This window comes from Macrobrachium nipponense, chromosome 25, assembly GCF_015104395.2.
Source record: "Macrobrachium nipponense isolate FS-2020 chromosome 25, ASM1510439v2, whole genome shotgun sequence".
Classification (NCBI taxonomy): domain Eukaryota; kingdom Metazoa; phylum Arthropoda; class Malacostraca; order Decapoda; family Palaemonidae; genus Macrobrachium; species Macrobrachium nipponense.
The window spans coordinates 73,783,038-73,805,688 of record NC_087214.1 but is presented as its reverse complement, the minus strand read 5'-3'; the positions used below and the strand labels follow the sequence as shown (position 1 = coordinate 73,805,688).

The 22,651-nt window shown below is 38.8% G+C and overlaps 2 protein-coding genes across 3 annotated transcripts in view; one reads left to right on the top strand and one right to left on the bottom strand.

Moving 5' to 3' along the window:
• LOC135199532 (glycerophosphocholine phosphodiesterase GPCPD1-like) overlaps positions 1 to 22,651 on the top strand; it is a 157,750-nt gene that overhangs the window by 4,039 nt on the left and 131,060 nt on the right. The window lies entirely within an intron of this gene.
• Positions 1 to 22,651, bottom strand: part of LOC135199534 (probable serine/threonine-protein kinase dyrk2) — a 42,392-nt gene that overhangs the window by 14,570 nt on the left and 5,171 nt on the right. For both annotated transcript variants that reach the window (XM_064227674.1, XM_064227675.1), the window contains exons 2-3: positions 14,877 to 14,939; positions 2,330 to 2,422 (exon numbers count right to left, since the gene is read on the bottom strand). In XM_064227674.1, the coding sequence (XP_064083744.1) occupies positions 2,330 to 2,422; positions 14,877 to 14,939 (156 nt within the window). The remainder of the gene's footprint in view (positions 1 to 2,329; positions 2,423 to 14,876; positions 14,940 to 22,651) is intronic.

The following is a 22,651-nucleotide window of genomic DNA, read 5'->3' as shown; positions in this document are numbered from 1 at the left end:
TTCCCCTCCTTCCCTCCTCCACTTTTTTGTGGGGGGGGGGGGGGTTCGTCCCTGGGCTGTGACGTCATCATCACCGCCTGACGTCATCAATTGTACCTGGGGGTGGACATCGGATCCGGTTGAGAGAGGCGTATAAATATATATATATCTATTTCTTGGAGAGATCTCTCTTTGAGACTTACGTTGTGTTGCTATTTTTATCCCGTTCTATTTATGTAATGACTTGTATGTGTACAATGTGTATGCATTTATTTATACATATATGTATATATATATTTTCTTCTATCCCACCGTTATCCCTACACGCAGGGGTCGGTTGCCTGATGCGCCTTTCCTTACGGCATCAGGCAATGGTTTATTGTTTGGCAAAGGGGGTTTTACGACCGCATGCCCTTGCTGTCGTCAACCACAGTCATTGGCGGTGGGCCTCGCCTTTTCACTAAAAAGTCTACCTGCAAGGCAGCAGTTTCCACAGTTACTGGCGGTGGGCCTAGCCTTTGACTAAAAAAAACTACGACTGCAAGGCAGCAGCTGTCCTTTTCGTCGCCTTTTACGACAGGCAGGACCTACGGTGGTAGTATTCTTACGTCCCTATACCACAGGGTGATTAAATATATATATATATATATATATATATATATATATATATATATAGTATATGTGTGTATACAATACATACATCTTATATACATTATATATATACATAGTATATATATATAATATATTATATATATGCTATGTATAGAATTACTAACATGATCTCATTGAAACCGGATGGTATCTAGCGGATATATTTATTTTAAAAAAAGATTACAAGCTTTCCTACGTAACAATGAGGACTATTAGTTCAGGAAAGCTTATAGCTCTTTTCTTTTTTAAATAAATATCGCTTTTTTTAATATCGCCGCTATAGATACCACCCAGTTTCAATGAGGTATTGATGGTATTTGTATCGATGGACAGAAACAAACAAAACTAAAAGAAGACGTGTTCTGTACAGCAAAACAAACAAAATTAGCAATTATTCTGAACAAACGGTCGTTCTATACAAGAACACGTTCTGTACAGGGAAGGGGACATGTTCTGTACACGAAATTTAACAAATTTAGAACTTATTCTGAACACGGTGGTGGCGTTCGGTTCAAGGACACGTTCTGTACATGGAAAAGGACTTGTTCTGCGCAGAAAAAAAACAAATTTAGGATAGCCATTTCGAACAAAGGCCATTCAATACAAGGACACGTTCTGTACAGAAATTGTACATGTTCTGTACAGGACAAACACGGCAGGATTAAAACTTCTCCTGAACAAAGGGCCGTTGTATACAAGGACACGTTCTGTACAGGGAAAAAAACAACCAATGCAGCCTTTTTCAAAGTGATATATCTGACGCAGAAATAACAAGCGTGCCAAATCCGACGCTCTCATTACGTCTACAATTATCTCCCTAATTATTCCGGGTAATTTTGGATGGGTTTAACTTTTTTTGTGAGTATTTCGATCAGGCGGAGAAGGACGTCAACAAATTTGATTTAGAAACGATAATATTTACGTAACGGAAATGTTTTACGGGTGGAATAACTTTTCAGGACGCATCGGTACACCTGATTATAAGTGATTATTGCTATTAATAATTGTCAGAGGCGGATTTATAGTGCGTAGAGTTTGCTCTAACGATTCAGTGCTCTGATTTTTGACAAAGCCTCCTCCTCTACGCAATATCATTTTGACGAGGCACCGCTGACAGATTTCCTTGTAAGAATTTCTAATTTTCTCTTGTACCTGAACTTAAAACACAAGAAGTATATTCGTCAAAGTACCTTCTACAAACAACGCATTGGCTTTCTTGGCTAAATACCTTTGACAAAACTACCTCTACAAAAGGCTCAAGTGGCTTCGATAATTCTCTCTCCTCAGACAAATTATATTCCTTAAATTGATGGCTATGAGGAAAATAAGTTCGTTAACTAACTGGCTTTGACAAAGCATTTTCTGCATGAGTCTCACTTCTCACAACTGGCTTTGACAAAGCATTCTCTAGAAGTAGCGTAGCCACTACCTGAATCGTTTTGGCAAACATAAGTCTACAGAGAATTTGTCTGATTATCTAAATTCCTTAGTCTCATTTCTGAATACCTTTTGACGAAGACAGGTTTACAGAGGACCGGCCTCCTCAACTAAACGGCTTTGACAGAAAACTCACCTCTATCCTTAACTAAATGATTATGACAAAACACTCACCAGAAAAGTTATTTATTTCCCCTTAACTAAAAGTATACGGGTTTGACAAAAACTCGCCAAGGGAGACAGACTCTCGCCCCATTCTCACCTGAATCGTTTTGACAAAGCATTTCCTGCAGACGACGCGGTGGCCACAGGGGAAGGTCTGCATCGTGGCCTTTGCATGGACGCAGATCACGCACTGTAAAGAAAAGAGCAGTGGAATTAGTAGGCCTAGGTCTCTTGCTGGCACGCTCACCATTGGTGGCAGTGCTTAGTGGAGTTAGTGTGTTATGCTTAATAATTATTTAAAATAATATTCCTACTAAATGTCATCAATAATGTTAACATTTCCCAAGTTTGAGAGCCTATAAAAAAAAAAAAAATAGTGAAATTATTAAGCCTAGGCGTATGATTTGTACGTGCACCATTGGTAGCAGTGCTTAGTGGAGTAGAGTACTATGCTTCATAATTATAGCGATAATCTTACTAAATGTGATTATTTTAACATTTTGCAAAATTAAAGTCCTCTAAAAAATAATATATATATAATATATATATATATATATAGATATATATATATTATCTATATATTATAATACTAATGTATAATAAATAATAATAATATATATATATACATAGATATAGATAGATAGATATAAGCTCAGGTAGTGCATTCACAAAAGCATCACGAATACATTTTTCCACTAAATACAGATTTAAAAAGCTCTCCATCGCATATCGATTGATCATTGCATTTGCAGAATGAAAAGGGCTATTTTAGGAAACGATGCGTGTTTGGGTTCACGAGAAAAAGTTTGCGGAGAAAGAAAAATAGAAGAGAAAAGATAACAGAGAAAATCTTTTGCAAGATCTCTCGCTCTCTCCTTTCATGTTGAAGAAGCCGTTTAGAAGAATGTGCTTTATCTCGACTATTTAAGGAACCAATGACGATCTTTACAAAGACTGATTTATTTGTAGTGATCGTAATGTATTTTCGGCGAAATAGATATATTTTATGAAGTTTCCACAAGAATAGGTTATTTAATCTTACACTGAGTGAACATATGGATAAATTCACGCGAACAATAAAACAAATATTATAAAATCGTCAAATTTTCAAGGTTTCAATTTTACGTAACGAAGTCCTTCTCAAAGAACCTGGCAACTCTCTTAGAGTCTCAACGGAGTTGCCAACTATGAATTGTTAATCCGGTGAAGTAACTGGTATATGAACTTGACAGGTTTACTTCGCCGAATTCGTGAGCAAAGTTTTAATTAGCTCTTGTAAAAGTTATTATTATTATTATTATTATTATTATTATTATTATTATTATTATTATTATTATTTTGAAACTGCCGATAGATGGCGTTAATTCCTGTGACGAGGAGAATGTTGTAAGCATGTATTAAAAGAATTTGCTCAGGATAATCGTTCTAATATGTGATTTGTGAGAAGCTGATATTATAATCATTTGGAAATGGACAGCTTATTAGGTTACGTATGATATTAATATACAAAGAACGGACCTAATAGGCTTTACATTCCTAACAAGGTACCAGATTTAAAAAGATGAATCCATAGGCTATAGTAAATGCATGGGACTATTTTCAAAGCGTTTCGTTCAATAAATGTCTGTTTGAACGTCGATGACCGAACTATCATGAAAAGACAGCACACTTATCCCGAGTTTCTCAATGTGTGCTTTTAATTAAGGTATTTTGTGTCTAGTTTTATTTTTCGTAGCAGTTTTGAGTGACCATTTTCACTTGTTGAATAAAAAATAAAATGCAAAAGATAAAAAATAACCGTTCAAGAATGATCGATTTAAACTTAGCCAGTGAAAGGAATTTTTTTTTCTTTTGTTACGAACTGTTTTAAACTTCAGCCACGGGAAGCAAAAATTCCTGTTGGTACTACTTGGTAAAAAAAACAAAAGACAAATAGAACCTGTGCCTCTTGGAGAGAGAGAGAGAGAGAGAGAGAGAGAGAGAGAGAGAGAGAGAGAGAGAGAGAGACTGATTCTGCTCCAGAAAAAAATTCCATTTGATAGAAAAAAAGACAGAAACTAGGTTTTTAAGAGAGAGAGAGATAAGGAACAACCCTATTCTCCTCGCCTCCTCCCTCTCACCCCCACCCCGCCTCCAACTTCTCGAATGACCATTTGAATCGAAAATCGATCTCTATCCGGGGCCCAGAATAGTACTAATATACATACACTTGCTACCCCGAGACCGGGCGAGAGATCGATCCGGTTTGACTCGGATCCGTTCGCTATCCGGTTGCGATCGAGCCGCCAGCTGTACGCCAACACTAGCCCGGGCCCGTTGGCGGCTCTTAATTGTGGAAATAGACGTGTCATATTTAATGATGACGTTTAACTAATTGGCGGAACTTTACTATTAATGAGCTGTTATTTTTTTACCGTTTATAATGGCGCGAACGATTGTGTTTCGGTTTAGTGTTTATCAGAGTTTTAACGGGGTAGCAATTAACTGTCATTTTATTTATGTAGGTATTAATAGTCGGTTTGACCTTCGGTCGGATCTAAATTGAAAATAAGTTTTATGTTTGTTTTTAGAGATGATAGAATCTGGTTTTAGTGATATAGATCATAGATGGGATATAATAATAATAATAATAATAATAATAATAATGATATAGATGGCTGAATGAATACTACCATTTCGGCTTTCAGCAAACATTGAAGTTACAAACCTGACCTATTCTTCCGAAGACGTTCAGTGGTCTATGCGCCAAGGACATATATGCATTTCTCGGCGATCACCAGTCCAGTAACTAACCAGACACAACGCATCATTACAAAATTCCTTCAAGTTAAGAAAACTGTAACGGAAATCAATGTAAAATTATGAATAAAAAAAAAAAAAGGATATCATCTCACGAGATAAATAATTCATGACGTTGTGCGGTTATAGGATGGGTGGGTGAGAGGGCGGGTTAGGGAGACGGGGGAGAGGGGGGGGGTTATTGATGTTTCGGGAGGGGGTCCCCCCTCCCTATATCCACCCCCACCTCCCCAAAACTCTCTTCAGGGGGGCGACATTACCAGTTGCCGGGCGAGATCAAAGCTCTTAGGCCTGGTTGTTGGTTGAGTGGTGTAGTAGAAGGAAACACATTTGACCTTCATAAGGAAATATATATATATATATATATATATATTATATATATATATATATATATAATCAAAATTGATTAAAGGCAAATTGAGAGGGAAAAACAAGTGTGTTTAGATAAAGAATGAGGCAAGTGGTTCAACTGCTTGAATGCTGGAAAGGGCACGTTGAGCCAACTCTCCTTTATGGAAGTAGAGTGTGGGTTTCATATGAAAATGATATAAGAGACAGAAGGCTCAAGATGAAGATGGTTGAAGGCTGCATCTGTGGTGTTTCGAGATGCCTGAGAATTCAAGTGTTAGAAGGAGAGGAGAGGAAATAAGGCAGGGAGGAGAAGCTGTTTAACTAACGCCTAACGGGCTGTAGTAGGCTGTCACTGCCGAGATATATTAAAACAGCCCCCACACACCTCCTGCCCCCTAAAAGGGAGCCATGCTCTCATACAACGCTGCCCCCTAACTGCAGACGCAGTCTTAGCAGTCCTGAATCCGTTCCCTAAGCAAGAGTACCATCCTCATCTGGGCACCCAAATATAGTGCCCAAGGGTATGCAGCACTGTGCCCACTCCATTAATCAAGCGAATGGGGCAGCGTTGGAACCTTTCATAGCGACAAATCCCGCCCTATCCCATACTACGAACTCTGACGCACCCGTGACGTCAGGGAAATCCCCGCCTCCGATTGGCCGAATGGGGCTCTGACGTCATCAACGCCCTATTGATCAGAGGCCGGGCCTAGACGTCATCGGGGCCCGCTGATTGGTCGGCAACCCCGCGACGTCACCCCCAAGGTCTCGGGATCCGCAGCTTCCCATTGGCTGGCTGGGGAACTCGTAATGGAATTCCGGCTATTGATTGGGGATACGGGAACGATGACGTCATGGGTGACACACTCGGTTTGGGATTACCTGTCTATGGATTTAATTTTGGGTGATTGACAGGTCAGAAGTTGGGTGAATGGATTGGGAGATGGAGCGTAACGTGAATAGAATAAGGAAATGTATGAAACACGTGAATATAATTAATTAGGTGTTTATGAATGTGATAAGAAAGGGGAGATCTATATATATATATAATAATATATATATATATATATATATATATATATATATATATATATATATATATATATATATATATAAATCCCAGAGGAACCATAACAAATGAATGAAAATTATGAAAAAATTAACATATAATTTAATGAAAATAAAATGAAAACATATAAATTTTTTTTAGAACGAAACCCACTTGACCTTCAGCCCTGAAAGAATTTCACAGCCATAAACGTATTGAACATGACAAGCTTGCCACCTCTCTCTCTTTCTCTCTCTCTCTATCTCTCTCTCTCGGTTACACAGTGACAGATAACTTATATTTGATATATTCGTCTTATTTAAGAAATTACTATTATTGTAGTACTCTCTCTCTCTCTCTCTCTGAGCAACCAGTATTTTAGTCAGTTGCTGGTAATGCCTTCGCTCTCTCTCTCTCTCTCTCTCTCTCTCTCTCTCTCTCTCTTATCACCCAGCATTTTAGTCAGTTGCTGGTAATGCCTTCTCTCTCTCTCTCTCTCTCTCTCTCTCTCTCTCTCTGATCAACCCGCATTTTTGTCAGTTGCTGGTAATGCCTTCTCTCTCTCTCTCTCTCTCTCTCTCTCTCTCTCTCTCTCTCTCTCTCTGGCTAATCGTAATAAGCTATCTGAGAGAGGTCGTCGTAGTGCCGGGCACAGACGAGGGGTTGCCAAACAAAACGAGATTGCCAATAAACCCGGCCACAGCCTTTTCCGCAGTGCGCGCGAGAGAGAGAGAGAGAGAGAGAGAGAGAGAGAGAGAGAGAGAGATAATTAAATAACTTAAAATAAAAAAATATGAGTAAATTGAGAGAGAGAGAGAGAGAGAGAATTAAATTACTAAAAATGAAAAAAAATATAAGAAAATTGAGAGCGAGAGAGAGAGAGAGAGAGAGAATTAAATTACTAAAAATGAAAAAAATATGAGTAAATTGAGTGAGAGAGAGAGGAGAAAGAGAAAGAGAGAGAGAGAGAATTTAAATTACTAAAAATGAAAAAAAAATATTAGTAAATTGAGAGAGAGAGAGGACCGGAGAGAGAGAGAGGGGGGGGGGGGGGGGGGAAAAGAAGGAGGGGGGGGGGGAAGAACTGGAAAGAGCAGTAGGCGCTGTTCATTCCATTTGCTTTGTCACTCTGGAAAGGGATATGTGATTTCCCCAGGGGGGTGGGTAGGGGATAGGGGGGTGGGGGACGGTGGTGTTGCGGCAGGAAGAGACCATCAGGTTTGTCATGTGTTTTCATTTTTGATAGATCTCTCTCTCTCTCGTCTCTCTCTCTCTCTCTCTTTTACTTTACACTGACAAATGGATCTTATCATTAATTCATTAATATAGTAGTTCATCCCATTGATGAGAAAGATATTATATGATAGTAATTTTTTTTTTTCTCTCTCTATTTCTCTCTCTCTCTCTCTCTCTCTCTCTCTCTCTCTCACGAGCAAGAAGATGAAATTGACCATAGTCATTGCTTGGACGGGGTACCAGCACCACTCAGAAACGCTTTTGCTAGGCATCATCAATGGCCCATTAGGTTTTAGGAAGTAGGGGTTGCAACCTCATCCCATATATATATATTTATATATATATATATATATATATATATATATATATATTCATATGAACCTTATGGACGAATGAATGCTGGGACTTCATGGCTAACCAACCCCCTCCCCCTCTCTCTCTCTCTCCCCAACCCCTCACCCTCCCCATCCCCTCCCCCTCCCTCCCTCTACTACCCCCTCCCTCCCTCCCTACAAAATTCTTCTATTCTTGTCCATCGATTCTTTTTTTACTAAGGCTTGCCTTTCCTTGTTGAGGTCTCTCTCTCTCTCTCTCTCTCTCTCTCTCTCTCTCTCTCTCTCTCTCTCTCTCCCTTGACATGCCATTATTGATTCTCTCTCACTCACTCTCTCTCTCTTTCTCTCTCTCTCTCTCTGTTTATCTATCTGTCTTTCTTGCTTTTTTTCTTCTTCGTGCGAGATTTGGAGCGTAAGTATAGTCTGTGTTTTTTGGGAATTTTATGGTTTTTAGAATTTTTATTTATTTTATCTTCTGCATTAGGGTTTTTTGATGTTTAGTGGATACGTGAAGGTAGATGGATACATATATACATACATACATACTCATAAATTTATGTATGTATATTTATATATATATATATATATATATATATATATAATACATTATGTATGTCTGTGTGCATATATTATGTATGCATGTCTCTGTATAGATACTCAGTTTATGTATGTATATTATACACACACACACACACACACACATATATATATATATATATATATATATATATATGTATATATATATATATGTATGTATGTCTGTGTGCATGTATGTCTGTGTGCATGTATGTATGTATGCATATATTATGTATGCATGTCTCTGTATAGATACTCAGTTTATGTATGTATATTATACACACACACACACATATATATACATATATATATATATATATATATATATATATATATATGTGTGTGTGTGTGTGTGTGTGTGTGTGTGTGTCTGTGTCTGTGTTTATGTATATATGTATTATGTATGCATGTGTACATGTCTTTGTATAAGTATGTATATATGTATACCTAACCTCTCCTATAACCACGTTAACATAACCACGATAATTCAAACGGAGAAAGATACATTTTCACGTATTGACAAATCCCACAAATTTAATCCTGTACAAAAAATCAACTTCACTATCCTATTTACTTCTCACATAAAGACTTTTGGCTGTGCGATGCCATTAAACAAACAGCAACCCATATATGCGTAGTTGAATGAAATATTTATATAGCAATGCGTTTATCAAGTCCTATCGTCTCCGTAGGCCTACTCCAAATGCCGGCATCATTCCTGGTGGGGGAGATATAGTGATAGTACTTATAGGCCTACTAAGGCGTATATGCCGGAGCAGTTAAATTTGTTATATAAGTAGTAGTTATCTTAAGGGGAGTTACTGTTATGTGATTACGTAATTAGAGAAGATTTTATATCTGTTATTTCCATCAGATCTTTGTCGACGGCTCCCAGGGGCTAGGCCCTTGTGCTAAATCCCAGTCAAGCACGTACGTTCTGAACACGAAATCGATCCTCCGAGTGGGCCCGTGAGAGCTTGAGAGGAGGAGGAGGAAGAGAAAGAGGAGGAGGAAGAGGAGGCTAAATAGAAACGTCACCGTTTAGAGTCGCAGAATCATAGGCTCTGTGGAAGGTATTTAGCTTAGGGATTGGCTACTTCACTGCTTAGAGTTTCAGATTCATAGGCACTGTGTGACCAGGTCACTGCTTAGGCCTAGTGGGTCTCTCTCTCTCTCTCTCTCTCTCTCTCTCTCTCTCTCTCTCTCTCTCTCGTCGCTGCGATTAACGTAGCACTTAGGGTACGTGGAACGACCGCTATCGTCTGGCTTTGGTAGGGCTACAATATCTCTCTCTCTCTCTCTCTCTATCTTTATCTTTACGACGACCGTGAGACAGATAGAGAGAATACGGTCAAGATAAGGGAAACAAGATAAAGAAAGCGATAAAAACAAAAGCGGATACAGGGGGCTATATTGCCGAGCTTTGTAGGGCGAAGATAAGTGAGCTTTGAAGGGGCGTTTGTGAAATCTCGGGTTACAGAAAGATAGTCTGTTTTTACTATATAATATGGTGCTAAATTTATCGATATCATTCCCAAACCGATTAAAACAACGACAGCATAAGAGAGGGGCGTGAGACGCCACATGCCACCAACGTTTACAAACAGATACATACACACAAACGCGGGAATTCTACGAGGTACGAAACGACCATCGGCCTAGACGCTACCGGAGGACTTCAAGCATTACAAATGGCAGTAACCCCGAACCTCCTCGTCTCGTATTCATTTTAGTGGTTCCTGCGAGGAGGCCAGGAAGTGTACGACATGAATACATGAATGAAAACGAACGTATTGACACGCAGTCACGCCGAGATGACGCATTCGTTCGTAAGTTGTTGGTTTAAGTAGTAAAAGCTAGCGGAGACTACATAGTGTAGTTAGGACTAGGCCTATGTAAGTCATGTTTTAAGTTTAAATTCGACATATATATATATATATATATATATATATAGTATATATATATATATATATATATATATCAGAGAGAGAGAGAGAGAGAGAGAGAGAGAGAGAGAGCGTGTGTGCAAATTGTCACATAAAATGTATTTTCCGTAGTGAGATAAAGGTTGAACAGATCCCTTAAGCCTCTAGTGGTTAAGCTGAAGCCCAGGTCGTTGAAACAAACAGTTATTTGCGAGAGAGAGAGAGAGAGAGAGAGAGAGAATCCATACAGATAAGTAAAATACACAAATACACCTAAAGTGAGTTTATATAAAGGGGCTAAAAACTGAGAATATGTATATTAAAGATGTTATAAACATGCCATCAACACACACACACAGAGAGAGAGAGAGAGAGAGAGGGTTTTTCCTTTAACCCACAATCTTGAAGTTCAAAGAACGACGGGCGTCCAATAACGTAAACTGCAGCGCTTATTACAGCTTTGAACGCAAATCTCGTCCGGTCTCCCAAGAGACTTTTTGAAATAGAAAAAAAAAATAGTTTTGCCATCACAGCTGCAAAAGAGAGGGTGATTTTTTTTTTCGCGCTATTTCCCTCCTTTATTTTGCTATTTTATTATATATATATACTGATCACTATATTTATTTATTTATTGCTTTCAATAGATGGCCTAAGCTTCACGCTGTAGGTAAACAGTGCAGTGATTTATAATTTTTTTTTTTCAAATATATATCTCTTAACACTCGTAAAATTGAATTAAACCTCAAATTATCATGTAAAATATAAAATAGTGTTATATCTGAAAATACCAACTAAAAAATATCGCTTAACAATTATATATGTCGTATTATAAATATATATATATATATATATATATATATAGTGTTATATATATATATATATATTATATATATATATATATATAATATATCATATATATATATAGAGATATATATGGGTCCTTGACTGAAAAGCAGTCAATCTACTGTGTATGTGAGGAGTGTGGATGTACCTGATTTTTCCATCGTTTATTTTCGTAATCAATATCTATCACTACACATTTAGCGATAGATATTGCTTTAGAAGAAGGACGTTAACATCCATTACTTCCTACCAAGGCTACCAAGTTGAAGGAGTTGGACAGCTAAGAGGGGAAAAGAAAAGACAGACTTAGCAAGGAAGTACCACGTGGTAATGTCGTAATCTTGCAATATAAAATAACTCCGAATATTGACAATAAAAGTATAATTTTTTTTTGGGGGGGGGATTAGGGGCCGGGGGGAGATTTAAAATGTATTGGAAAGTAATCTAGCATTCCACCACTGGAATCCGGGATTTAGCCTCGGTCCATAACGCCAGATGGGTCCTGGAGCTGAAATACGGCCCAAAAATGTGGTCATCCTGAACCCTTGGAAACATATGGTTAGGTCTGGTACGCATTTGTAAGGGATTAATGAATGGGAGGGATTCATTAATCCCCTCTCTCTCTCTCTCTCTCTCTCTCTCTCTCTCTCTCATCTCTCTCTCTCTCTCTCTCATTTTCACATATAATTATTACATGTAATATGTAGAACACAACATGTTTATTGGCATAACTTTGGTTTCCAAGTTGCTCTGTAGTTAGTCTAGTAGACGAAGTTAGGTCTAAGTTTGTGGTGTTTGAAGCTTCCGAAGGGCCCGACACGGAGAGTTGGGGTTTGGGGGGCTCGGGGGCGGGGTTCAGTAGGCGGCAAGGCAAGGCAAGGAGAACTTGAAGTTCTGATTGTTTCGTCTACAGCTATTGAATAGTCGCCGTGGGTAGCTGGTTTATCAATTGCCTAAGGAACTTAGTGCTAATCTGATTGAAAACTAATACTAACTGTGCGTAGTCATATATATATATATATATATATATATATTATATATATATATATATATATATATATAAAGCAAACAGAAACAAAAAATTCGTTTTACCAACTCGAGCCTAAAAAGGCGTAGTAAGCCTATATCCGTTAAATCGTTAAGTATGAGACATCTCCATATCCCCAGAATGGTTAAGGGTTCAACAGGTCTATCCGTCTATATCCCCTAAATTGTTAAGGATTAGATAGGCCTATCTCTTAAATAGTTCGGGGATTATAATCTCTTAAATTGTTAAGGAGTAAAAAGGCCTTTATCCTTTAACTTGTTAAGAATTAAATAGGCCTATAATCCATTAAGTTGTTAATGGTTAAACAGGCCTACATCCCGTAAATTGTTATGAGTTAAATATAGACCTATATTCCTTAAAATTGGTAAGGACCGAACCCTTCTTAACTGCATAATCAGTAAACCATTGGCGAGTGAATCTTCTTGGGTCTTCGTGAATATCTTACGAGCCACGGGTCGCGCTAATTGAAGACGAAATGGTATTCGTGAATCATTCATAATACGAATCTCGGTGAGAGAGAGAGAGAGTAAACCATTCTGGTAGACCTATGTTGATTTCGTCAGTGATAGCTTTTAAAAAGACAATTATTTAGGCAATTTTACACTTTTTAACCAGATCTGTGTAAAAGTTTGCTGAGAGAGAGAGAGAGAGAGAGAGAGAGAGAGAGAGAGAGAGAGAGAGAGAGAGAGAGAGAGAGAGAGAGAGAGAGAGTAAACCATTCTGGTAGACCTATGTTGATTTCGTCAGTGGTAACTTTTAAAAAACACAATTATTTAGGAAATTTTACAGTCATTTTCTGTTTCACCTGCTCCGTCAAAACGTTTACTGAGAGAGAGAGAGAGAGGAGAGAGAGAGGGGAATATCTGATAGCGCTCGTCGACTTACGCATCGAGCATTGCATTGTCCAAAGAATGGGTGTGTGTGTGTGTGTGTGTGAGAGAGAGAGAGAGAGAGAGAGTATGTATGTATATGTCTGTTACGTTACTTCCTGTACCTGAGTAGCCACTGGCCAGAGGCCGAATTGATTTAACGATGTTTATGGTACTACTACTAAGTAGAGTCTAGACTCTAGACAAACTGCTCTCTCTCTCTCTCTCTCTCTCTCTCTCTCTCTCTCTCTCTCTCTCTCTCTCTCTCTCTCTCTCTGCTCTGTCAAGTGCATACTAGTAAAAAAAAGTCATTAGCCTCTGCAAACAATAGCCATTTTTTTTTTACCCAAAATCCACCTAACAGTTATTTGTGTACATAATAATATATATAAATCTTCTCTGTCCTAAAAGGTTTATATTTCATTAGGGCTGTTCGCTAATAGCTACATCTGTTTCACTATTTTTATTATTATTATTATTATTATTATTATTATTATTATTATTATTATTATTATTATTATTATTATTATATTTAGAGCTATTGTGATATGAACCAGATGGCAGTGACGTGTTATATAAAGGCTTGACATATAATTTAATGATAAAGGAAATGTTAGAATATTAACGAATAAAAAAATGTAGAATTGCTGAAAGTTAGGTCAGAGAACTTAGCCTAGAGTGATTCTCTCTCTCTCTCTCTCTCTCTCTCTCAAATAAAAAGGGATATGTTCTGACAGTAGGTCACAGCTCCTAGCCTACAGTGAGCATTCAATATGCCTCGCATCATTCTCTCTCTCTCTCTCTCTCTCAGAGAGAGACCGACCAGCGTTTTTGGTAAATTAAAAACATGGGCGTGTCCTGGTAGGTCAGTCTGTCTGTCTGACAAACCAACTGATGCAGTTTGCTGATTTGAGTGTTAAAGACTCAAGCTCGCGAATTGAAATGGTGATGTTTTCGCTATTAAATGAAAAACGGGTTCAAATTTAATAGTTTGCGAAGTGCTTGGCTAAAATTGCGCGCGTCTGGACGATGTCTTTTGAATTAATTGTTCGTTCGCGAGCTGAAGCGAATGTTATAGAGGTTGGTTGTTGGTCTAATTGGCGCGAGCAAATGTTTATGTAATATTATATGGGTCGTACTATAGGCTATATAGGAGTCGTTCAAAGTTATATATTGAGTCGCACTAGGGTATAATAGCATTGGTATCAGGTTGTATAGAAGTCGTACTAGGTTGTATAGAAGTCTTACTTGGCTATTTAAGAGTCGCACTAGGTTGTATAGAAGTCTTACTTGGCTATTTAAGAGTCGCACCAAGCTACATTAGATCAAAGTGAAAGGTATATTAACTTGCATTGGCCTAGGTTAGTGAAACGCTCTCAATATGACGTGTTCTCTCAATGATAGATGTATATGACGCCTCATCTCACACACACACGAGATGTATATGACGTCTTCTCACAAACACAAGATGTATATGACGTCTTCTCACGCACGCATACATACGGAGTGTTCTCACAAAGTAGAAAGAGGAGGGAAGAAGTGTGCAAAAGTAAACGAATTGGGTTTCTGCTCTCCTTGGAAAAGTTGTGAACACAAAACAAGAGAATAACTCACCTCCTCTTCTTGCGTCATGGCCATCTCCGGTTCGTGTTCGTCCAACTTGTTCAGAAGTTTGTCCTGCAAAAGAGGAAAATGGATTGATTTTGGTCTCCGTTGTGATTTCGTTTTTAAAGTTAATCACAATTTTGGAGGTTGGTGATCGTCGAGAGCTGAAGAAAATTCAGAATTTTGATATCGTTTTGCGAGGAAGTTGTTGGTTTTGACATCGTTTAGACTTTATTTATGGACATTTTTGAAGTTTAATGATAAGCGAGAAATGACGAAAACTGAGAATTTTGGTTTAGGGTAAAAAAATACAACGGAATAGGCCTAGTGTGGTTTGGTTTGGGTCTGAAGAAAGACTGTGCAAGATGCAGGCCTAGGTAATTTACCTTATTTAGCTCAAGTGTGTTAACCCATCTCATCCTTCATTCAATACTCTCCCTAACTACCTATTTCCCTTAAATGTGACCTAAGAGAGGAACTGAGGCTTCCACCGCCGTCGGGCTCCGCTTAGAAAACGGTATAATACCCGAGGTGTCTTCAGATTGAGGTGGCAAAAAAGGTTTCAAGTGTAAATATCGGCCGGCTTTTGTGTGGGTGTATGAGGTAGATTCTGAAAGAGAGAGAGTCTCTCTCTCTCTCTCTCTCTCTCTCTCTCTCTCTCTCACACACACACACACACACACACACAGGCATTTTACGTCATCATTGCTTATCTCAAACTTTTTTCTTTTATGTTGCCAATTTTGTTTGTGCGTTTGCATGTATGTGTATGAATATATGTATGTACTCATGTATATATACATGCATACGTACGCCAAATAATAATGTATTATTGCTAACGTACATACACAGATATGTTTGCATTCATACATACACGCTAAAACGTATTTTATAGAAAAATTAATCGGTCTCGTATTTAGCTGTTGGTATATATATAGGTCGGTATATAGGTATTCTATGCGGTCAGCCAACCTTGAAATCACGTAGAACGGATGCATTACCTGCCTGGGTTTGGAATTGACATGGTGTCAAAGCCTGCGAGCATTTGACACGGTGTCAAAGCCTGCGAGCATTTGACACGGTGTCAAAGCCTGCGAGCATTTGACACGGTGTCAAAGCCTGGAAGGATTTGACACAATGCCAAAGCCTGTGGGAATTTGACCCGGTGTCAAAGCCTGCGACGATCTGACACGGTGTCAAAACCTGCGAGGATTTGACACGGCGTCAAAACCTATGAGCATTTGACACGGTGTCAAAGCCTGCGAGCATTTGCCACGGTGTCAAAGCCTGGAAGGATTTGACACAGTGCCAAAGCCTGCGGGAATTTCACCCGGTGTCAAAGCCTGGGACGATCTGACACGGTGTCAAAACCTGCGAGCATTTGAAATGGTAGCAAAGCCTGCGAGCATTTGACACGGTGTCAAAGCCTGGAAGGATTTGACACAGTGCCAAAGCCTGCGAGCATTTGACACGGTGTCAAAGCCTGGAAGGATTTGACACAGTGCCAAAGCCTGCGGGAATTTGACACGATGTCAAAGCCTGCGACGATCTGACATGGTGTCAAAACCTGCGACTATTTGACACGGTGTCAAAGCCTGCGACGATCTGACACGGTGTCAAAGCCTGCGACGATCTGTCACGGTGTCAAAACCTGCGACTATTTGACACGGTGTCAAAACCTGCGACGATCTGACACGGTGTCAAAGCCTGCGAGGATTTGACACGGTGCCAAAGTCTGCAATATGCAACATTCGTATCGCATTGATGCCGTAAAGGTCACATATCTTTTTATAGAAGCCGTTTTTATAGATCTATATACTCCCCTGTCTCTCGTCTCGTCATATAGGAAGAGAACGAGCTTTGATCCCCCCTAACATTTTCCTCTCTCTCTCTCTCTCTCTCTCTCTCTCTCTCTCTCTCTCTCTCTCTCTCTCTCTCTCATCCTTTATCCTGTCTCCCTCGATCTCCGTCACTGTCAATTTCTCTCGCTCCCAATGAGGGTTAGAGGGATCGATAACCTCCACTCTCTCTCTCCTCTCTCTCTCTCTTGTGTGTGTGTGTGTGTGTGTGTCTCGTACGTAATCGTCCCCAGATTGTCCCTCGTAATATGCTTTCTCTCCTCTTTCTTTCTGTCTTCCACGCATTTGTGTACGTCCTCTCTCTCTCTCTCTCTCTCTCTCTCTCTCTCTCTCTCTCTCTCTCTCTCTCTCTCAGCCATTTGTTAATAAGAAATTATGTTTAGCTTTGCCGTGTCATTTTTATGTTCTGTTCCATTAGCTACGATTATTATTATTATTATTATTATTATTATTATTATTATTATTATTATTATTATTACTCGAAAGCTCTTGTTGTATCTAATTTACATATATATTTTCTTCTTCATTATTATTATTATTATTCTTATTTTTTTTTTTTTTTTTTTTTTTTTTTTTGCTCTATCACAGTCCTCCAATTCGACTGGGTGGTATTTATAGTGTGGGTTCCGGGTTGCATCCTGCCTCCTTAGGAGTCCATCACTTTTCTTACTATGTGTGCCGTTTCTAGGATCACACTCTTCTGCATGAGACCTGGAGCTACTTCAGCCTCTAGTTTTTCTAGATTCCTTTTCAGGGATCTTGGGATCGTGCCTAGTGCTCCTATGATTATGGGTACGATTTCCACTGGCATATCCCATATCCTTCTTATTTCTATTTCAGATCTTGATACTTATCCTTTTTTTCCCTCTCTTCTTCTTCAACTCTGGTGTCCCCAGCCCATGGTATTGCGACATCAATGAGTGATACTTTCTTCTTGACTTTGTCAATCAACGTCACGTCTGGTCTATTTGCACGTATCACCCTATCCGTTCTGATACCATAGTCCCAGAGGATCTTTGCCTGATCGTTTTCTATCACTCCCTCAGGTTGGTGCTCGTACACTTATTACTGCAAGGTAGCTGATGTTTCTTGCACAGGCTCCAGTGGAGGGCTTTTGCCACTGAATCATGCCTCTTTTTGTACTGGTTCTGTGCAAGTGCCGGGCATTCACTTGCTAGTGGTTTATGGTTTTCATTTTTCGTATTGCACTTCCTACATATGGGAGAGATGTTATTTCCGTCTATCGTACTTTGAACATATCTGGTTCTTAGGGCCTGATCTTGTGCCGCTGTTAATCATTCCTTCAGTTTCCTTCTTTAGCTCTCCCCTCTGTAGCCATTGCCAATTGTCATCGCTGGCTAGTTCTTTAGTCTGTCTCATGTTTGTCCGTGCATGGGCTTGTTGTGTTCCGCCTCTGTTCTTTCTGTCTTTCTCCTGTCTCTGTATATTTTCTGGGTCTTCGTCTACTTTTTATAGTCCTTCTTCCATGCACTCTTTAGCCACTCGTCTTCACTGGTTTTCAGATATTGCCCCAGTGCTCTGTTTTCAATGTTGACGCAGTCCTCTATACTTAGTAGTCCTCTCCCCCCTCCTTCCTTTCGTGTTATGTATAGTCTGTCCGTATTTGCTCTTGGGTGTAGTGCCTTGTGTATTGTCATTTTTGTTTCCTGGTTTTCTGACATACTGCGGAGTTCGGCCCTTCGTCCATTCCACTATTCCTGCGCTGTATCTGAATTACTGGCACTGCCCATGTGTTTTATGGCTTTTTATCATATTTTCCGGCGTTGAGTTTTTGACTTGAGTATCGCCTTGAGTCTCTGCATATATTCTTTCCTGATCGTGTCCTTCATCTCTTGGTGTTTTATATCTCCTCCTTCCATTATTCCCAGGTATTTGTACCTCCTGTCTCATCTATGTGTTTGATGTTGCTCCCATCTGGTAGCTTTATCTTCAGTTCTCGTTACTGTGCCTTTTTAGTATGTTGACTAAGGCGCATTTTTCTATTCCAAACTCACTTCTGATGTCCCCAGATACAATCCTTACAGTCTGGATTAGGGTATCTATTTCCTTGATGCTCTTACCATACAGCTTGATGTCGTTCATGAACATCAGATGGTTGATTTTGTTGCCTCTTTTCTTGAGTTGGTACCCCGGCATCCATCTTCTGTAGTACTTTTGTCATGGGAATCATGGCTACTACGAAGAGTAGTGGGGACAGTGAGTCGCCCTGGAAGATCCCTCTCCTGATATTAACTCGCTAGTCTTATTCCAGAGTTTGTAAGTATTGTATTCCAGTTGCACATTGTATTTTTGAGGAAGCTGATGGTATTTTCCTCTGCCCATATATTTTCAGGCATTCTATTAGCCATGTGTGTGGTATCATTATTATTATTATTATTATTATTATTATTATTATTATTATTATTATTATTATTATTATTATTATTATTCATTGATAATATTATTCACCAATATTATTATTATTATTATTCCAAAGAATATTATAGTGTTCACTTGAAAGAAATAACACAAGATAATAGGAAATACAGAATGAATAGATGGGTAATTAGAAGGAATATGAATTGAATTAATAAATAAATAGATAAAAATGCAAATAACAAAATAATAGCAGGAAATACAGAGAGAAAACAGTTGTTATAAAAGGGAATAAATTTAATGAATTAATAAATAGAGAAACGAGGCGTGATCCGACCTCCAGCTTACTCTAGACGCATGTATAAGTTGTCAACATGATATTCCTGACTTTTAACGTAAATATGTTGTATTTTATTGGAAATCATTTTTGTATACTGTTTAATATTATTTATTTGTTTACATTTTCATTCTCAGACCATTTTTAGGGTCTTCCATACCTTGCCTACTCCACCCCCCCCCCCCCAAAACCCCCCCCCACAAAGTAATTTGTAGGCTTACTCCCCGAGTAAGCGAAAATGTAGATGAAAACGCGAATAAATGAAAATATGAATTCGTCCTCAGCCGAAGATCTTCCTCGAATATAGAGCACCCAGGACCTTCCCCACCCCCCCCCCCCCCCCGCAAAAGGTCAGGGGGTACTCGACCTGTCATATAAATCCAAATTTAGCCCCCCCATCCCTAACCCCCCTCCTCCCGCCCCCGCCCGCCTCCCAATTTGTCCGAAAGTTCCACGGCCACGTATAAATCCCTCCGGCCCGTAAAGGGATTAAAAGTCCTGCCGGAGTTGGTTTTTAAGCTCCCGAGGGCGGCTGAGCGAGTAGGAGTGGCTCCGGAACTCTCTTTTCTCTCGTGTTTTTCTCCGTGCCTCCGTGTTTCCTACAGTTCTCTCTCTCTCTCTCTCTCTCTCTCTCTCTCTCTCTCTCTCTCTCTCTCTATATATATATATATATATGTAATCCTCCTTTTATTGTGTACCATAAAATTTCTCTCTCTCTCTCTCTCTCTCTCTCTCTCTCTCTCTCTCTCTCTGCGTTTCATGCATAATCCCCCCTTTATTGTGCACCATAAAATCTCTCTCTCTCTCTCTCTCTCTCTCTCTCTCTCTCTCCGATCATCCATTGATAAAAGTTCCTTTCAATTATCGGGACCAGCACAATGGTGGACTTCCTTCGGCCACCCATTATTGTGCTCGATGACTCCGCAGGGACTTTCCATATTTAAGTGGGGAGATATTGCCTTCTTCTTGTGGAGAGAGAGAGAGAGAGAGAGAGAGAGAGAGAGAGAGAGAGAGAGAGAGGTATTATCACTCTCGGTTTGTTGATAGGCACCGTTCCTTTCGTGTGTTTTGGCAGTCCCTCTGTATTTATAAGCGTCGTTCTTTTAGGTCTTTTCTCACGATCTTTGAATCAGTATTTGTTTATCGGCACCGTTTTCTTCGGGATTTTTAGGAATGTTTTTAGTCGAGGTCTTGTCATCACTCTCTGTTTGTTGACAGGCACAGCTCTTTTCGTCAGTGGTTTGGTGCCATTGTATAGGCTCTTTCTGTTTATAAGCATCTTTCTTTTAGGTATTGTGTAGTTTGTGTTTATGAGCACCGTTCTTTTATGTTTATAAGCACTGTTCTTTTCGTCGTTCTGTCCAGATCTTAATTTCAGCGTCTGTCTCCAGGCACCGTTCTTTTCGAAAAATTTAAGCTCTCGTGTGTTTTCATAAACTTGCCTCGTCTTCATTTTTACTCTTCATTTCATCATGTACTTTTCACAGTTATCCACCATTTCCCTGTGTCTGCATTCTGCCTTGTGTTTTCCATCATTCATATTTTTATACATTTATTTATTCATTTATTAGTTTATTTTTCTCCTAATATCTGAGCTCTAATATCTGTATTTCTTATTATCTTCTGTAATTTTTTGAATATAATAATAATAATAATAATAATAATAATAATAATAATAATAATAATAATAATAATAATAATAATAATAATAATAGCTTAGTTTTATGAATAATGTTAAGTCAAAAGACATGGCATATTAAAATAGCAATGGCTATTTAGGCAACTCACACACACACACACTCAAAAACAATGGCCCTTGAAATTAAGTAGAATGAAGTACACATCGCCCTGCAGTCACAAAATAATATTCATTATCAATATTATTAAGGAATGATATATCATGTCCCTATTCGCAGAGAAAAAACTGAATTTATCTAGTCGCACTATAATCTAGTCTCCTTAGCAACAACTGAGCCCTGATTCCGTAGTCACGGAATAGTAACTAATTTCCTATTACGTTGTGAACACTGATATCCCAATCAAGCAATAGTTTGTAGTTTACTATGATATTCCAAATAGAGAATAAATAAGAGTTTCCTAATAATGCAACTCTGTTAGTTATAAGCTTCCTGATAACGCAACGAGTTGGGTGCCTTAGCATTGGAACGCTTATTTCCTAATCACAAATAGATATAAAGCGCATCTATACTAATCACATGTAGCAACAGAGTTTCTCATCGGATAATGCAGAATCAGCCTTTGATGTCATTCATAGTATTCATTCATGTTAGCTCCTAAACACACGCAAAGAAGGCCTATAAGCAATTAATCTAAGAACACGAAGAATGATAACTTAACGCTGAGAATATAAACAAACAAGAATTTGCTAATTATTTAGTAGCATTCTCACATTGTGCAAAGAGATATTCTAATCATTCAGTTGAATCCAGGTGTCTATTCCCCACCAAGTCTTCTAAGCATCCAATCAAATAAGAATAAACTTCCATTGCTTTTTATGTAATAACTCACTTAAATCAAAACACCCAGTCATAAAGAAAACACACGTCCAATCACTCAGTGAATGCCGGAGTAATAAGAGTCATTTAATGAGCATTTATGCTTCTAGCATACCAATAATTACACCTGAATGAATCCTCTAATTACACATTTGCCACAGCCATCAATTCCCTTTCGTTCAGTCTCCGATCTCGGTGGCATGACGCAATAGCACGTGAGCGAAAGTCTATTTAAAGACGTCTTGCCGGAAATTTTTTTCACAAAACTCTACGATATTCGAGACCCGGATTTTGTCACAATACAGATAGTAAGTCTCATTGTGGAAAAACTCTACGGTCTTTGGTCCCCAGATTTCACCAGATTTATTTTCTCTTTTCTTCTTCTTCTTCTTCTTCTTCTTCTTCTTCTTCTTCTTCTTCTTCTTCTTCTTGTCTCTCAAGGAGCCTTCATGACCCTGATCCACCCTGCACCACATTAGCCAGCGGCTTAATGGGCGGGAACGTTCTCCACGCTAGCTATTTCCGGCTAGCTGTTATTACTGGTGTTGTGCGTGATGGAATATCTTTCATATCTATTTGTATATATACATAATATATATGCACTAAAATACACTTAAAGATAAGACTATTCTCACTCGTTGCTTTAGATAAACAAACTGCTCCTCAGTAATTCAAAGCATAATATTTTTCTTCACA